Source organism: Mesoplodon bidens, assembly GCF_964165515.1.
Source record: "Mesoplodon bidens genome assembly, chromosome: 13".
Lineage (NCBI taxonomy): Eukaryota > Metazoa > Chordata > Mammalia > Artiodactyla > Ziphiidae > Mesoplodon > Mesoplodon bidens.
Genome location: NC_138169.1, coordinates 35,226,257 through 35,245,676, shown reverse-complemented (window position 1 = coordinate 35,245,676; position 19,420 = coordinate 35,226,257). Strand labels below are relative to the sequence as shown.

The 19,420-nt window shown below is 41.3% G+C and overlaps 1 protein-coding gene across 16 annotated transcripts in view; it reads right to left on the bottom strand.

Moving 5' to 3' along the window:
* Positions 1–19,420, bottom strand: part of DLGAP1 (DLG associated protein 1) — a gene marked incomplete at its 5' end in the record, with an annotated part of 323,664 nt that overhangs the window by 94,506 nt on the left and 209,738 nt on the right. For 8 of the 16 annotated variants that reach the window (XM_081253128.1, XM_081253120.1, XM_081253130.1 and 5 more), the window contains one exon: positions 12,727–12,756. The exons of the other annotated variants lie outside the window; for them this stretch is intronic. In XM_081253128.1, the coding sequence (XP_081109254.1) occupies positions 12,727–12,756 (30 nt within the window). The remainder of the gene's footprint in view (positions 1–12,726; positions 12,757–19,420) is intronic. 16 annotated transcript variants of the gene reach the window in all.

Genomic DNA, 19,420 nt, shown 5'->3' with positions numbered 1-19,420 from the left:
CAGTCTCTGAGTCCTATTTTATCTGGAGAACAGCTCTAAATGAGCCTGTTTGTAGCATAAAGTTCACCAAGGTCCTAAAGTAGTCACATCCATTTATGGTATCAAAGTGGATATTAGATGGGCCTCGATGGTTGTATAAGTCTCATTTTGTTTAATCTATTTTATCTGACCATTTTCCATGATAAGGCTACAAGAACTCAAAAAAACTAACCTTCGGTTTCCTGATAGAGCTTTCTACACCCATTGGTTTCGAATAGAAAAGTCCCCCCATGGCCTGAGTGCTCTCAGCTGCGGCCAGAGGATCCTGTACAAAAGCAAGGAAGAGCATGAATGTGCTGCTTTGTGAAGACAGCACAAGGTCATGGGCTGTCACAGGACAAGAATTTTGTATAGAATTTTGTAAAGCGGCCCCTTTGCTTAAAATCTGCCCACAGATGTGATGCCTGTAGAGCCAGCTTGGCATATAGTATCTACCATAGAGACCAGGCAAGAAGCCTCTTAAATCTCAGATGCACATAATGGTAAAACATCAGTTTGATGAATATAAGAAATACAATATATCATTTGACAGACTCCCACTATTTCTATTCATAGACTTGCTTTTTAAAAAAAATTTATTTATTTTATTTATTTTTGGCTGTATCAGGTCTTAGTTGTGGTACGCGGGATCTTTGTTGTGGTATGTGGGATCTTTTGCTGTGGCGCTCGGACTTCTCTCTAGTTGTGGCGTGCGCATTTTTCCTCTCTCTAGTTGTGGTGCATGGGTTCCAGAGTGCGTGGGCTCTATAGTGGGCGGTACGTGGGCTCTTGTTGAGGTGCGCAAGCTCAGTAGTTGTGGCTCGTGGGCTTAGTTGCCCTGCGGCATGTGGGATCTTAGTTCCCCAACCAGGGATCGAACCTGTGTCCCCTGCATTGAAAGGCAGATTCTTTACCACTGGATCACCAGGGAAGTCCCCTAGACTTGTCTTTTAAATTGATTAGACTAATGAGGTAGGTTCACGATGATTTTTTTTTTTTTTTTTTTTTTGTATCTCTCACAGCTCTTATGATAGTGTCTTTCAGGCAATAGGTGCTTAATAAGTATCTTCTGGGGAAAAAAAATGGTATAGAGCAAGAGAAACAGGGTAACTTGGCATGAAGTCCTGCTGAAGGCCTGCTCTGGGCTAAGAGCCAGCCCGCCTTGTTTGCAAAGCCACGGGCTCTTACTCCAAACCTCACACTGAAATCCTTGATTTCTGGGCCAAGCAATGCAGTATGACCCACTTCCAGGATCAAACCCAGAATTCTTTGTAATGTGTGGTAATAGAATGTGATCTTCAAAAGCACTTCAAAGCATCCAGGAAAGACAGGACGTGCCATGGCAGGAAACAGAGCAGTGAGCCCTTGGACTTGGGGCTGAAATGAATCCTTGCTTGAACAAGTAATGGAAACTGACAAAGTTCCCACACAGAGAACCCAGCACATGGAGAGGTGGTTAGTCAGCCCCCAGTCGTGGTCCCTGTACTACATTCTCCACTGAGGACACAGCAGTGATGGAAACTGAACGTATGTCCACACCTGTGTTCTTCCTATACCGCGAGGGTAAATTAAAGACTTTCCTAGCTGGAGAATTGTTCTCACCTCCTTTACTCCTAGTAGGACTACTGTTATTTTTACTACAGCCGTCATTGTTTATCGAGTGCATACGATGTGACATACATGGTTCCACGAACTTATCATGGATTATACAACTTAATCATTAACTATTATTGTCATTCCAATTTTTAGTGAGGCAAGAGAGGTCCAGAGAAGTTAGTTAACTTGCCCACAGTCACACAGCTAATAAGCAGGAAAGCCAGGATTCAAACCTAGGCAGTCAGACTCTAGAACTGAACTCTGAACAACTATGCTATAGGGAAACATATCCTTCATGAAGGCAGCAAACAAGATTGCACGGATGTTCCGAAAAAGTAAGACAATGTATTTATAGATAATACTACTCTGAGTATATATACATATATATTTTTACTAATTATAAATAACAAATGTATTAATAAATAATGATTAATGTATATTACCAAGTATTCTAGGGGCAGTTATTCCATAAAAATAAGACAATACATATATATATATATGTATATACACATACACTGTGTCCTCTGTGGTATCAACAGTAGACTGATTTTCTATTACATAGAAATATATTCATGATAACAAATATTTATATTTCACTCTAGATTCAGAAGTACTTTCAGTCCCTCACCCCACTTAACCCCACAGCAATCCCATAGGGCACAGAACAGGTATTACAATGATTATGTCCTGTGAGGCACCAGGCCTCAGCTTATGAGCCTTTCAAGAGGATATAAAATATTTGAGTCTTGAAAAACGTTACTGGCACTAAACCACAGATTAAAAAATTGCAAAATCAAAACGAATAAAAATTTAATTGAATGTTATAAACTAACATTATGTTAGCATCACTAATTGTTAAACTTACCATTCACAAAATTCCATTACATTTGAAAATACTTTCATACATACTAAATATGTATGATTACCAAGGAATCATAGCTAATCATAAACGGAATGAGTTTTACATACTTAATTGTAGATTAAAAAATGATAAAAATTCTTTAAAAGATTTTTAAAGAAGACAAATTTATCTAAAGGGGATGTTGGGAGATCCCTGGTGGCCTAGTGGTTAGGATTCTAGGCTTTCACTGCCGTGGCCTGCGTTCAGTCCACACCGGGAACTGAGTTCTCGCAAGCTGTGCAGCTTGGCCAAAAAAACCAACCAACCAACTGACCAACCAACCAAACAAAAACAACAAAAAAAACCCAACAACAAACCACAAAACAACAACCAAAAACAGGGGATGTGGATCATTGTGGTATATTTTAAATGATATAGGGTGAATTTTCTAAAGGAGCCTGTGAGGTTCCATGCAGGTCGAGGACAAGATTTGCCTAAGGCAAAAGCCAAGTGCACGGGTGAAACGCACAGCTTCACCTCCAGGGTACAGGGCTGCTTGCTCAGTGTTCTCTGAGAGCCGTTTCCACTAGCACCTAGACCCCCGTCCTCAGTGGGATCACGGAGACCAGAGCTCCTCACTGTAGCCACACATTCTGGAGGATGTTCACTTACATGTGTCTCATTCTAAGGATCCCAGCCTCTCCCTCCTGCCATCTGGCGAGATCGTGCCTGGGAGCGGCCGCATCTGATTCCTGGAGGTGTCGGCCAGGATCTGTCTGCCCTGGGGTTCAGTACACCTGCAGATACACCGCTTCCGCTTTGCCTTCTGTATGTCTTTCGCTGGGGCATCTTTCTGATCCCCAGGCAGAGTTCCTAGGCTGACTTCTATGTTCATGTAACTCCTTTAATCTCCTCCTACTACTCCATTTTTATTATATGAAATTGTAATGATCTGTTTCCATAGATGCCACATTTTCTAGATAGGAGAACTACGTCTTGTTCATCTGTCTTTCCTCATGGCCTCATATGAGACATGGCATAATGCAGATATTTAATAACTTTATTAATTTTGTCTTAATAGGTTAAGAACAATAAAGTAATAAAATATGTTTGGAAATAAAGTCTTTCTGTGCCAGCTGCCATAGGCCTCAAACAGGCTGAATTCTTTCCCTCAATGTGCGTTATAAATATAATATTCTACAAGTGCTGGGCTATTGAAAGGGCTAGTATGTTCTAAATCATTCTAGGGTGATATTTTTTAAAGTGTTCTATTTTTAATTTGAGGAATATTTACTGGAGTAATGTTATTCCAAAGCAATATTAAAACAAAACAAAAATGCTCCAGGGCTTCCCTGGTGGCGCAGTGGTTGAGAGTCTGCCTGCCGATGCAGGGGACACGGGTTCGTGCCCCGGTCCGGGAAGATCCCACATGCCGCGGAGCGGCTGGGCCCGTGAGCCATGGCTGCTGAGCCTGCGCATCCGGAGCCTGTGCTCTGCAATGGGAGAGGCCACAACAGTGAGAGGCCCGCGTACCACTAAAAAAAAAAAAAAAAAAAAGCTCCAAACTTAAACCACATTAACAACCAGATGAAGAAAGGAAAACAGTGGAGTAAAGGATATTTAGAGACATGCTGATCATTTTTCCTAAGTACCATGTGATTTCGATTGTATCTAACTTTGGTTAGATTTCCATTAGGTTATGTGCAATACAATTATATTCAATTTAGTAAAAAAACAAAATTCATAATTACTTAGGCACACGATCATTACTCTTAAAAACTTGTGAAATAACATCAAGCAAAAGTAGATGCATTGATTTTGAGAATTCAGTTTTTGAGCCAATGCAATAAAAATAAAGACAGTAACAAAACAATACATATAAACATCTAAAATATATTGAATACCTATGTGCCAAACACTTTACTAGGTACTTCAACAGGATCTCATTTTATTTAGGCCTCTTAATCATCTGGATTACTCACTACTTTTAAGCCCATTTTATAGATGAGGAAAGTGTGATTCAGAGAGAGTAACTTGCTTCAGATTACAGCACAGCCAAGGAGTTATGGGGACAAAGTTTGAACCTAGGAATGTCCTTTATACTGCTCTGTACTGTCCTCCAGTAGAGTGTGTTCCAAGCTCAGTGTCGGGAGTTTACACTTGAGGAGGCCATCTATAAAATCAACCATGGTATACAGAAGGCTTAAAAGGAAATTAAACTTGCCTCTGTATCTCCTAACAGCCATGTGTTCAAGAAAAACTGTACTCAGGAGAGCTGTATCCGTTAGCTTTCTGTTTCCACCTAAGCATACATGTTGGTTGAAACCAGGAAACACCTGAAAATCCATACATATCTCCAAAACATTTCAGATCCATAAAGCTTTTGGGACTGGTATCTGATTTTGCATTTCACTGATGTATTATTGTAAAAATGCTTTGGCTTTTCCTCAGGGAAACCAAACTAAAGTCATAATGTGTCTTCTTCCAACTTAAAGCATTAATGGCTTCAACAAAACAGTTGTATACACAGCTGTGGCAATATTTAGATAGGTAAGCATCTTAGTTGAATACCAAATGCACACAGGGTCAACATCAAGTTGATTTCACAGTTAATTTTAATGGATGTGATGTGTAACTTAAGAGGGTGTGATTTTCCAGCTTCATGCTCCAAACCAAAGCCTTAAGTGATTTCAGCAGTTGTCTAAATTATGGTGTGTTCCAAAATTAATAGTAAGGCCAGACCACAATTTTAGATTGAAAATGTAAAGGCCATTTTCTAAATTTGGAACCAAAATACTAGAAGTGGCTTTGAAATCACTATTGAATTACCTTCAAAGACTGCAAATTAGACCACTGTCCTTAAAAGCTGCCTTCTTAATGCAGCATAATAGAGTTGGTTATTTTTTTATGTAAGAGCTTTGTGTACACTGAAAACTTCCAGAAGATTGCTAAAAATAGTCAACACATAAGCACTGAAACTTACTCTCTTAAAAAACAAAAAGGAAAGCAAGGAAATAAATCAGTGACTTAAACTGGCAGATTTTCCTTTACAGCTTGCCTTTGATTTATAAATTTCTATTTCCTGCCCCAGGGAGGGTGGTGAAGTGTATGTTTTGGTGCTTTGGAAGCAAACTGTCTTCTGAGTTATGCTAATCTCTTCCTAGGTGCTCAAGGCTGCTTATTCAGCACAGACTTTATTAGTTTTTAGCTATACATGTAAAGATTTATAGAAGGCTGCTCTTTGGATGGCTGTGGTTGTTGTCTCTTTAGTTTTCTTTATTCAAAAACTTCCATATTTTTGGTTAGTGTTGACAAATGGCACACTCAGGAACATTGTGACCTTATAAACTAGATCATAAGAAAACATTATTAATATTGATAAAATCAGTGTTTACCTAACAGTTTGTTTGTCGGACCAGCTGAAACCTTTCCTCTCCTCCCCACCCCACCCAAGACTGGATGAGCAGGTAAGGGAATGATCCCATTTGATGGGATTACCTCCAAGTGGGGTTGCGATTGGACCCCAGCCCTGTTCACTTGGGCACGGAGCTCCCTTGAGGTGATCAAGGAGCTCTGTTCCCATCTGAGGAGCTGCTTCCCTCAAAACTCTCTCCAAGCAGAGAAGCAAAGGTTTATTCTGGTTGTTTTCTATGGCTTTGCCCAAAATGACACTTTCAGCAGCATGCCGCCATATAATTCAGTGGAAGTGATCACTTGTTGGCTAGATCTTTGGACCCTGGAGAGAGGGAAGGCTGCAGGGTGGCTTGGGAATTCAGCAGAGAGAGGGAAAGGTAGAGAAGAGAACAAGAGCTTAGAAGCACCTACTGTATACCATAAACTAGGTTAAGTCCTTTACATACAGCAGCTTGTCTGGTCTTTTCAGCTGACCCAGGCAATAGAGATCTCCATCTTATTGGATAACTAGGCAAGTAGTTACTTGCCAAAACCATCCAGTTAGTGGTTGGCCTTCTGTTGCCTGAAGGGCCCTCTACTTTGCTTTCTGTGACACAGCAGAAACAGAAGTGCAGCTGGAATAGAGGAGGAGGGAGAGGGAAGGCGAGAAGGAGAAAAAGGAAAACAACACAAAACAAAAAGGTGACTGTGAGAAAATTCTGAAATGCTGCCACTGGTTATTGGAGGTGAACTCTTCCCAAGGTGAGGGTCATCCCAACAAAGACTGCAGTTTAGGCAAAATTCAACTTCCATTTTATGGGTCACATGACTCTATCTCTGCCATTTCAGGAGGGTCCTAGTTTTTGGAAGCTACTTGGTAAATTCTCAACTCAGTGCTCATTCTTCCCAGAGACATTGTTATTTAACAGTACAATTTCACCAAAAGTATAACAATGCTCTGCAAAATACTTTTTTTTTTTTTTTTTTTGTGGTATGTGGACCCCTCACTGCTGTGGCCTCTCCCGTTGCGGAGCACAGGCTCCGGACGCGCAAGCTCAGCGGCCATGGCTCACGGGCCCAGCCGCTCCATGGCATGTGGAATCTTCCCGGACCGGGGCACGAACCCATGTCCCCTGCATCGGCAGGCGGACTCTCAACCACTGCACCACCAGGGAAGCCCTGCAAAATACTTTTGAGGAGAGAACCCTGATTGCTCAGTACAGTTGATCCAGAGTCCAGGTTAGCCCTGTAGGCAGAGGGTCTGGGTGTCTTTGCAGAAACAACTTTCTTGAGTCTTGATTTCAGTTTCTACAATATTCTGTTTTTAGATCCCTGACACACTGCCCTCCTTCACTCTGGTTGAATGGGGAGGGATTCTTTCCTTGGAAGCAGCCCTTCCTTATCTCTGTAGCTCTCTGACTTGAAGGTCTGTAAAAATGTTTTGCTTTGATTTCCAGTAGTAAACATATTGAATCTTTATCCTAAATTTATTACTAGAAAGAGGTCCAATCAGCTATCTATTTGTTAATGGATCTACCACAGTCTAACCTGATGTATCGAGTATATGGCTTTGCTCAAAAAAAGAAAGATACAATGACAAGAACAAAATTCATCTAGGGAGGGAATGATATCAATACATTTGAAATATTTTTTAAATGTTAAATTCATTTGGTGTTGCTATGGACTTAATATTTATGTCCCCCCAAAATTCATATGTTGAAATCTTAACCACCAAGGTATTAAGAGGTGGGGTCTTGGAGGTGAATAGGTCATGAGGGAGGAGCCCTTGTGAATGGGATTAGTGCCCTTATGAAAGGGACACAAGAGAGCTCCCTAGTCAGCTGTCTGCAACCCAGCAGGGGGCCCTCACCAGACAAGGAACCTGCCAGGGATTTGATCTTGGACTTTCAGGCTCCAGAACTGTGAGAGAGAAATTTCTGTTGTTTAAACCACCCAATCTATGGTAATTTGTTATAGCAGTCCAAACAGACTGAGACTGGGGCATTTTTGGAAACACTGCATGTCATATTATGGAAAACAGAACTTCTTAAGCAAAAGTATCTCATTCCTCAACACACATGAAAGGTCCGATCAACGCTTCATAACTGAAAAGCAGCTCTATTTTTACAGATTTACAATACAGACATGAAGCTGCGGGTGCTGTGAATTTTGAAAATGGGAACAAAGATTGAGTCACGTTTTTCCTTATTTTTACCTATTCTTGAGGAGTCATTCCATTCAGTGGGTCTGAGGCCTTGAGGCCACAGAGAACATCACCTTGGATGTGACAACTGTCCTAAGTGCCCTGCTCTGCGGGTTTGTGGTACACGAGTCATTACCATGAAGAAAGGCACTTTCGAAGTATCTAGTGGTGACCGTTTTGTAATGTATATAGATATTGAATCATGATGTGCACCAGGAACTAACATTGTGTTGTAGGTCAATTATACTTCAAAAACAAACAAACTCAAAGAAAAAGAAATCAGATTAATGGTTATCAGAGGTGGGGAGGTGGTGGTAGGGTAGGGGGTGGGGAGTGGGGATGGGGGTTAGGAGGCGGGAATTGGATGAAGGTGATGAAAAGGTACAAACTTGCAGTTATAAGATAAATAAATACTAAGGACGTTAAGTACAACATGATAAATATAATGAACACTGTTGTATGTTGTATATGAAAGTTATTAAGAGAGTAAATCCTAAAAGTTCTCATCACAAGGAAAATTTTTTTTATTTTCTAACTATATGAGGTGATGGATGTTCATTAACTTACTGTGATGATCATTTCATGATGTACGTAAATCAAATCCTTACGCTGTCCACCTTAAGCTTATACAGTGCCGTATGTCAATTATATCTCAATAACACTGGAAGAAAAAAATTATCTAAATAAAATGAAGTGACAAGAAGAAAAAAGGAAAACAAAAGCTCCACAAGCCCAGCAGAGCTTTTGTTTATGAAATCGAAGCTGTTCATTGAGACACGGGATTCACAATCAAAATGTTACCTCGGGTGTTAACTGAAAACCCAGCCTTCCCTCCAAAGGGGCCATCGACAGTGGGGGCTTGGGTCACCATCTCACCTCTTAGATTTCTTCCTAGAGGCTCATCTTTTCCCATTTTGAAAGACATGGAACTTTTCCAAAGAAGCCAAATTTCATTCCCTCATAGAGGCTTTCAGAAGAATTTGACATCATTTTGAAATTTTGGATTGTCACCTACCTACAAGGGATAAACAAGTCACCTTTGAGGCAAGTCTCCTCACAGAGCGTACCTGGTTATCAGTTGCAAAGGCCTGTCCTCAGCCTCCAGGCTTGCAGCCTCCCAGCCCCAAGTGAGCTGGGAGTCGGATAAGGAGCTTCTGGCTGGGGCTGGACCCTCTCTCCCCTGCTCTCTCCCTGGAAAGATGCCTGCAGGATGTCAGGGCAATTCTAACTCAGGCGTGACTCAGTGCTTCCATGACCTCCCTTCTCATTTTGCTTGGACAGGCTAGTACATTGGTCCTACTTGTGGAAATATGTGCCTCTTCCTGCTCCAATTTCAAGAGGGAAAATCCCTTTTAAGAGGAATATTTAGAAGATTCTGTCATGGAATTCTTGCTATCGCCCCAACTATCTCTCCTTCTCCCCAGTTAGCTGTCTGGATGTTTCTCTCTTACCCCAATTTTCTTTTCTTTTTTTTTTTTTTTGGCCACGTGTCTTGTGGGATCTTAGTTCCCTGACCAGGGATCAAACCCGGGCCCTGGGCAGTGAGCGCAGAGTCCTAACCACTGCACAGCCAAGGAATTCCCCCCAATTTTCTGAGTGTGGGGTTATCAATCTGAAATTAGAGTCCAGAACTCATCAGTGTTATCAGCAAAACTTTGCAATTATTTCTTTCAAACCTAAATTTTTTCCTGTTCAAATATTTTTTCTTCATCGCAAAAGAAAGTATTGATGTGTATTTCTCTTTCACCGTAACTTTAAGTCTTTAAAATGTGAAAGGCCCATTCACTTTTAACCTTACCATTCCCGTGATATAAATAGCTTTTTCCTTTCTGCTGATTTTAGAAGCTTACATAAAGCTGCAAAATGCTGAAGGGGGCACCCCTGCTTCAGAAAAAGAGAACAGACAGAACTGCATAACAAAAATACTCAGTAGGAAGTAGCACATGGAATCTTTGTTGACGGTCTCTCTTATGATTTGACAATTGTTTTTCCTTAAAAAGAAGAGAAAAAGAAAAGGATAACCTACCTAAAACCTTAGTGCTATTTTCAGAGTTCTAGGATAATCCAGAACAGAGTCATTTTTAAAGAAAAGGAAATAGGTTTCATTTCTGGCAGTGGATGCCCTCCACTGATCTGCATATTTCTTGACTTCATAAGCTGTAGAAGCCTCCTTGAGTCCATTCCGCAGATGGAAAATAGCCAGTAAAGAGCTAAGCATTCACAAGCACCACCATCTGAGGTTTGATTTTGAATCGAGACAACGGTGTCCCATGTACATCCCACAAAGCATGCTTGTCAAACTCTCCCCTTCCAGATGCACGGAGAGCGCATGCGTGGAACACCCCCTCCACTCAACAACGGCGCCCCGGGGGCCCCCTGGACACACAGGTTCTAACACAGCTACAACACAGCATGCTCCCAAGCCTTCAAGCTACTACAGGCTGCAGCCAAGAAGCTGCCAAAAAGATGCTCAAGCAGCAGTCGAAATAGTCCTGACCTCTGGTACCCAGGGCCATTCCCTGTGAGCCCCAGGAACTCAGAGTGATGAGGATGCTCCTGAAAAAGCCCCAGGCAGTCATTCTGCTCCCTGCCCTTCTTTTCCCTCACTCTTCTTTTTCTCTGAAGACCATAAACCTGTTTGGGGGGTTCAGATGCGACCAGGAGTAACCATAGTTACGAGCAAAATGATTACGGGGCCATTGTTCTAGCAGAACAATAGTTTTTTTTTTTTTTTTTTTTTTTTTTTGCTGTACGCGGGCCTCTCACTGCTGTGGCCTCTCCCGTTGCGGAGCACAGGCTCCGGACACACAGGCTCCGCGGCCATGGCTCGCGGGCCCAGCCGCTGCGCGGCATGTGGGATCTTCCGGGATAGGGGCACGAACCCGTGTCCCCTGCATCGGCAGGCGGACTCTCAACCACTGCGCCACCAGGGAAGCCCCAGAACAATAGTTTTTAAATTATCCAATGTTCTCTTGGCTTTCTGGCTTTTTAAAAAATGTGTTTTTCCACCCTTTTGTTGTAAGTGGAATACTGTGCTTAGGCCAAGCAGGCAATATTAAAAACTCTGACTTCAAAGCCATTCCTTGATAACACATCCAAACAGCGCAGTGTGGGCCCACTGTTATCTGGAATTCTACAGATAATTAACTGAAACACGGCTTGACTTGCCACTGGGAGTTTCCACAGGCAAAGTCATTCTCATGGTCCTGCTTGCTTTCGTTGCTGTGTCTTCTGTTTTGTTAGCCAGGGTGAGGTTTGGATCATCTCTCAATAAAGTTTCGTGTTTCCGTGCAGAGGAACCTTGAATCCCTGCTTGGCCTTGCAGGGGCCTGACACGTGCACTGTGCCCTCCCTCGTTCCTTGAGGGACATCGTTTAACTCCTCTCTTGACCCTGAAATGCCACTGCCTGCACCATCTCCTGGTCCCTTCCTTACTTGAGAGAGCAGTGCACTTTCTGCCATGAATGTCAGAATTATTGCCTTTTTAATGTGTTTTGCAAAATACAGTGGTACTAAATCCACTAAAAAGACAGAGGCCCCACTTTGGATGTGCCAGCCCCGTGGGGACATTCCCGAGTCCCTCTCTCATCTCCCAACCTACCAACTCCAGCCCACCCAGTCCCTTTGCTTGAGTCTAGCAGGTGGTCTCACCACTCCAGCCCCCGTGGCATTTTCCCGCTCCCCACCTCCATGCGTTGCCCATTCGTGAAGCCACATCTCTTCTGAAATTTGAAAACTCACCTTAAAGCCCACCACCTCTTCCAAGGAGCCTCCCCTGATTAAGTGGAGACAAAGAACCCTCCAATGCATGACTGACAAATCCCCAATAAATGAGAACACACACACACACACCCCACAACAAACAGACACTCACAAAGAGAGAAAATGACACATTCCCTACTTGTGAAATGTAGGCTCCTCTGAGGGAAAGATGGTCGATTTTATACCAATAATTAGTAAGTCATTTCAAACAATGAGGTGTTTTTAACATCATTTTGGGGGTTACTCAGTGAAACACAGCTGTGTCTTCCCCCACTGACCCTCCTTTTTCTTTACCCCCCTCTTCATTTTCTTCTCAGTTTCTCGAATGCACAATTCCAGGGGACTGCCCAGTGTGGGTGACATGGGTGACACTCAAGGAAGCTGGCTCTTGCAATACCTCCTGGGTGGTAACTCATGTTTGGAGACTGGCAAATGCCTTAACCACTTAATTTTCTCATCAGGAAGCTATAATGACTCCATGCCTGCAGACATCCTGGGCAAACATGTCTGCTACATTGGGATAAGGGACCAAAACCCTCTAGAAAAGGTCCTACTGAAAGAAGGGTGGCAAGGTTCCTGACAAGACTAAAGGTCCAGCCTCAGATAAGGATGCTGCAGAGGGAGGGACTCTCTAAGGAGCACTGGGCCCGAGACCATCCCATCAGGGACAGAACAAAACACATTCGCTCTCATCAATGCTGCCTCTGGGGTCAGTGTTAAGGCCACTCATGGGGGCGCTGAGAGACGCGTGGCATAAAGGGACCAGGACGAGGAGAAACACAGATGGAATGGCGGTAGCTGGCAATTAGAACATGGCTTCAGACACCACGGCCACAGAAGCGGTGTAGCTACAAAGCCACGCGGTGCAACCTCGAAGCAAAACGTTATTGATTTTGTGGTTGTAAAAACGTACCTTCAACTGCAGAACTCAGTTTTATGACACCTTGAATAAAAACAAAAAGTGGCAGTTATAGAATGGATCCAAATTACCTTTGCCAGGCTTCTCACAATACATACATGCTTCACATCTGGATTTTTTTTTTCCTGGCTTTTTGAGAATTCAAGTAAACAGATATCAACTTCAAAAACGAAGTAATTTTCAGTCGTTGATTAGACCTCATGAGTGTCTTCATCTCCCCACTAGTGCCATTTGGGAGCGTTTTTCACTTAAATAAGGGATCTGACGTGTGTTTGGATGAAACAAAGGCCAAGTCTCAATAGTCTGAACGACTATGTCTGTAGATAAATCATGCTGGATGATGGATTGAAAAAACTTCACTCAAAAAGACACCAAGGTCTAATATTTCCTACTTAAATTGTGTTTAGAGATCATTTGATACGTGTTGGGACAGGGTTTCTGTTGAAATACATAATAGGTGGTTAAAAATCATAGTGTGATCTGGCAACTTCCTTTTCTGGGGTGATTGGACCTGAGGCCATTTCTGGTCTCCTGTGTTCAGTGTTCCCATCCCCTGCAGGTCAGTGGAGGGGCTGAGCTTGTCAAATTTTTCATGAAGCAAATAGACACTACCCTTGACTGGATATTCATGTGCCTTTTTGGTGAATTGAAAGGTGAAAATACTAAACTAAATTAGACCTGGTCCAATAGTTTGATTTTGAAAGTTTTTTTTATAAGTCATAATTATAAATAAACAATATTTCCCAAACCCTATGTGATAGCCATGATACCTTACGCTGAAAAAAAAAAGTCTACAGTTTCATTGGGTTGAAATTCTGGTTCTCTTGCAAACAGGAGGAGTCTTAAAGGAAAAATGGAAACAAAACCCTTTTTCATACTGGCAAACCGAACTGCTATCAGCTTGAACACACACTGATTTTAACAGATTATGTTCGCAAAGAAACAAACTCGCTCTCCTTTATAACTTTCTGAAAAAAACTGCTTTTAAGTTACCAGTCGAATTTCATCTTTCCTGTGGAACCAGTAATGTCTGGTCAATGTTTAACAAGGGACTCTCCAGAGGAAAAAGTGTGCCTGTATTATGTGTATATATTATGAGTTTTACTGATATAAATGATATCCACAAACTATACATAATAATAAAATATACCGTCTTCTTTATTGCAAGTTCCATATAGCCAATAGATTCTCACAGAATACTTTTGTTGATTTGGGCCAAACTCTTGTATTCATAGCCAGCAAATCAATCATGATTTGACAAAATCATGCACTGAATTTCATCCCAGTTTGCTTTTTCCCAATAAATTCATTATCATTATATCTTTTATGTGATCTGCTGTTAAACTATTTTTCACTTTTGTATAAATTATTTTCATTAAATTAAAACTCTTTCAACATCAACACTATGTAAATGCTCCCACTAAGGCCTATGTCGAGGTACCAGCTTTGATGTCACCAAACGTGGCTTTGGGAAGAGATGGGTAGTAGCAAAACCATCATGTGGTATTTCACCACACACGGACAGGAGACATAAAAAACCCCAAGAGCATGGATAGTAAAAGGTAGTCAAACAATTAGAAGTAAAGAGTTTTAGGTATTTATTACCTTTGTTTTTTAACATAATTATAATTGGAAGTTTGTCTAATTTGATTTGTAATAATGGCTATGTTTAATAATGGACTTAGAAAATTCCTGACAATGTAACAATTGGCTCTTGCCAGCTGGTATGAACCAGGTCTGGCACACCATGTCCATAACTGATGTTTCTTTCTACTCAGGCCCAGAGAAGAAAATCTTGACCTTCCAAATACTTTCTGAGATATTCACAAAAGGGGTTGTAATTTAACCAAATAAGCCAAATGTGAATAAGCCTCAGCTTATTTACTATTATTTTGCCAGTAATTTCACAACCTCTTAAACCTGTCATATGCAAAAATATACTATACATAGGTCACCTTGGAAAAAACAGTCATTGACCATCAACTAAGAACACAAGCTAAACGGTTTTGGCATTCTTTTGGTCAGGCAACCATGCCAAGAGGTATGAGTCATTGGCTTAGTAAGCAATGATCCTGTCTTTTTTAAACTGTGGAATCTTTATGCAGGAAACCAGGACAGAATATTGATTTTTTTCCAGCCATGTTTATTTTTGTGCGCAACTATGGTGTCAGCAACTGTCCCTCAAATGAAAGGACAACAGTGCGATCTAATCAGTGTGTAGAAACAGGCTTGATGCAAGTAAAGCAGGAAAGTCTAAAGAATTTCTTATGTGAGATGTGGGTGGTGGTGGATGGGAGCCCAGGAATGCATTTATAGAGTAAGGGATAAAAAGGTCCATTAAAAATCAAAATTCGGACTTTAGAACTCTAATTGTAAACATTATTTTAACAAAAACATTAGTCATTTGTTACTCCATATGTACTTCCCTTATTTTTTTAAATCCCAAATCAAGCTTTTCCCTATAGCAGGATAGGCTTTTATATTGCAAGGTTAACTATGTTATAGTGAAAATCTAGAATTGGCTAAATCTGGTTAGGTACTAACATTAACATTATAGAAAAATTTATAGAATGAGAAGATATTTCCTTTACCTTAAAATAGAAATATTTAAAAAATATGAATATTTGAGAAATGATTGATGTTGGTGCTGAAAAGCTACATGTAGCACTGCTGACTTCTAGGACACACAGTAGACATTATCTGGTGACTGGCTGACATTGACATTGCCTGGAATTCAGGGTGAGCCAGAACACATACATATATGTATATATACACACAGTGGAGCCTACCCATCCCCTCTCCCCCATTTAAATCTTCATAGTCTACCGAAATGTTTTTTCCACCTAATGACTCACCTCAGTTGATCTAAAGTAATTGTTAGGAGAAAGGGTCAGATTAAAATAATTCATGCTAAAGTGTGAATGACTAGGACTCACTAAAACCCTGCAATGACATCTCATTATTGTTAAAATACTCGTCAAATTTTTAACCATGGACATTGAGGCCCTATGTGATGTATTCCTGCTTATTTTCTTATTTCTTCTACTTCATTTCAGGTGACTTTCTCCCTCGCTCAAATGCTTCAGCCACTTGGTTTTCTCTCTGTACTTTGCAGCGCTAATTCCTTTTTGTCCCTGCTCCACCCCTACTTGCTGCTCCCTCCGTTTTGAATGCTCTCCCCCAAACTGCTGGATCTTCCCACAGCTAGCTCTTTCTCTTCATTCAGCTTTTACTTCAAATGTCACTTTCTCGAAGAATCCTTCCTTGATTACTGTATTTAGAGCAGTCCCAGTAAGAATTCTCTGGCCCATCTCTCTTTTATTTTTTTTTTATAGCAGTTATCACTACTTAAATATTATCTCATTGATTTAGTATTTGGTTCTTTGTTTTGGGCTGTTCTTCCTCATTAGAATGTAAGCAGAATGAGAACAGGAACCTGGTCTTTCTTGCTTGCTGCTGTAACTCCCTTGACCAGAACAGTGCCTGGCATACAGTACATACTTAATCAATATTTATCAAATGAATAAGTGATATTTCCCAAGTGTTTCCAGGTGTCTTAAAAGAAAATCTGATCAATCCCAGCAAGTGTAATTCAAACATGTTATCTTAATTGTGGATATCATTGAGCAGAATCCTAGATTTTATTCTGTTTACCACTCACTATTTCTATTCAGAGGCTGGTCTTCATGGAGATTAGTGAACATTGATGTGTGGAGTGAATACACATAAGTTACAGTAAAGATTAGGTTTCAGGATTATAATGTAAAAAGTCCCCAAGAAGTAAGTTTAGCAATGTTAGGTTTAGGGTTACGGTTAGGGTTAAGTTTAGGGTTAGGTTTAGGGTTAGGGTTAGGGCTATGGTTAGGGTTAGGATTGGAAGCAAGATTATGCCCTAAGTGGACTTCAAGGAGTATTAGCTAATTGATTTTATATCCAAATATCTCTAGAATCTGCAGTTTTCTTGCCTCTGTTGTCATTACCCCAGGCCAAATTGCCATAGTAATGTTCACAGGAATCTGTATGATAAGATATGGATTGAGAAAGAGGAACTAAGAAAGAGCCATTCTGTTTTTAATAACCTTCTTCCAATGCATTCTTTTTTTGGCCGTGCCTTGTGGCATGTAGGATCTCAGTTCCCCTGAGCCGGGATTGAACCCTGTGCCCCCTGCATTGGAAGCATGGAGTCTTAACCACTGGACCATCAAGGAAGTCCCCCAGTGCATTCTTATACTGCAGTTGGAGTGATCTTTTCAAAAGGCAAGTCCAATTATGTGATATCCTCTCCCTTTTAAAATTCTTAAATGGCTTTTCATTACTTTTAAGATAAAAGCCTTTATTCAAAAGCCTTAACATGACTTGCAAAGCCCTACATGATGTCACCCATAGTGGAATAAAAATGGTCACAAATTCTTCCATACACCTCCCATTGAGAGATGTGGGCTATGTCCCCTCTTCTTGAATCAGGGCCAGCTCTGAGACTGCTTTGACCATTAAAGTACAATGGAAGTGATGCTCTCCCAATGTCTGTGCCCAGGCTTTATGAAACAGGCCGCCTCATTTTTCTGTCTCTGGAAACCCTGACATACCAGGTTGGAAGTCCTAAGACTGCTGTGACGGAGAGACCAGGTTTAGACATTCTGACAAACAACATCAGCTGAGGGAAGAAGCTAGAAGGCCTTGAGGAGACTGCTGGTGAAAGCTAGGAGGACAGGGAAAAATTGCCACCGTCCTCCCAAACTGGGAAACTAGAGAAAAGGTAAGTCTTCTGATGTAGAGACAGGACACTTGGCAATGTTGTCACCTGTAGTAACATGGAAAATAAAAAAATACCTGATGAATTCATAGATTTTAGTAAGGAGATTTGCAGGTAGAATGCTTAAAGTGCCAGTTGGTTCTTTAAAAAAGTTGCATATGATAATGTATAAAGAAAGATGAGTTAAAAAAAGGAACTGTTCAGTTTTCAAGCAAAATTTAGAAGAAATATATAGAGCTAGTACTTGTTGGTTTAAAAAAAGATAAAACGGTTTCACATTCCTAGTTTTTTCAAAGGCAAGAGGTTCTCAACTTAGAAATTGATTGATGGTGGAGATCATCTCAAGTGTGTGGCCGTAAGACCCTTTTTTATGCCTTCAGAAAGACTTAAGTGTGCCTCAAGCTTCTAAAAGAGACAAAAATTCTTCTAAGAATCCTAAGGGTGTTTTCCCACGGCACACTGACTCTGAGCCCAGGCCAAAGAAGGGATTGTCTTGAGGAGAATTGTGGATGGGTGTTTTGTCTAACAGAGTGAAGTCTAATAAGATTCATAGGAGGCCCACAAAGATTTCAAGAGTAGTGTATTAGTGTACACATTATCAGCTTGGATAAAAATGGGCAGAGGTAGTTCAAAGTGGAAGAGTCTTTAAAGCCCCCAAATGTCTATGGGCAGGAAATAGGCTGAGAAGATTATTCAGTGGCAAATGCCATTTCTTATGTGCTAAGGACTAAATTGTGTTCCCCTTGCCCCTTCCCCAAATTCATACGTTGAAGCCCTAACTAACCCCTAATGTGATGGCATTTGGAGATAGGGTCTTTAGCAGTTACTTAGGTCTAGATAAGGTCATGAGGGTGGGGGTCCCATGATGGGATTTGTGCTCTTGAAAGAAAAAGAAGAGAAATATATTGCTCTCCCTCTCCACATGTATGCACTGAGGAAAGACCATGTGAGCACACAGCAAGGTATCCATTTACAAGACAGGAAGAGAGTCCTCACCAGATCCTGACCATGCTGGCACCCTGATTTCAGACTTCCAGGCTTCAGAAGTATAAGAAATAAATATCTGTTGTTAAAGCCATCCAGTCTATGGTACTTTGTTATGGCAGCTCGAGCTAACTAAGACATTATGGAAACAGGATAACTTAGGAGGTATGACCAAGAGTTTTCAGGGCGGCAACCAGAACTGCAGAGAGTCAGGGAGCAGGACTGGGCCCTCCAAGTCAAGGAACTGGCAGTATGTGGATTTCAGAACTGCTACAGGCCAGTGATTTCAGAACTGCTACAGGCCAGTATGTGGATTTCAGAACTGCTACAGGCCAGTGCCTCCTGTTCCTCCACTCTTTGAATGAGAATGCTCACTGCATTGATCTCACCTCTGTATCATCAGTATATGCTGGGTTGGTATGTGTGTGTGTATGGTGGGGGTATTATACTTTTCATTTCAGTTCACAAGTCTTCATATTGAGAACAGCTGTACTAGAGAGCTTTATCAAAGATGCCTTATCAGCACTTGACCCTTATTTAGATGGTAAGAACCTGGACCTCAAACTTGAACTTAATGCCATAATAAGATGACTTTTCTGGATGGCTTTAGGAGGGAGTACATTTTGCCTACAGAGGAATGTAAAGAGTTTGTGTCCAATGGTGAACCATGGCTGACTAAATATAGCCACAAATTATTTGAAACTGTTCCCATTGAGAACAGTTGTTCCCCTTGACCTGGGTGGGCTCTGTGACTGCTCTAACCAATAGAATATGGTGAAAATGACGCTATCTTGGCCCGACCTTAATAATTCCTGTCTACCGGGCACTCTCTCTGGGAGCCCTGAGCTACCCTGTAGGACGTCTTAAAGCTGCAGTGCTGGAGGGGCCACTTACAGGTGCTCTGTTCAACAGCCCCAACTGAGCACATACCCCCCTACATTGAAACTAAGG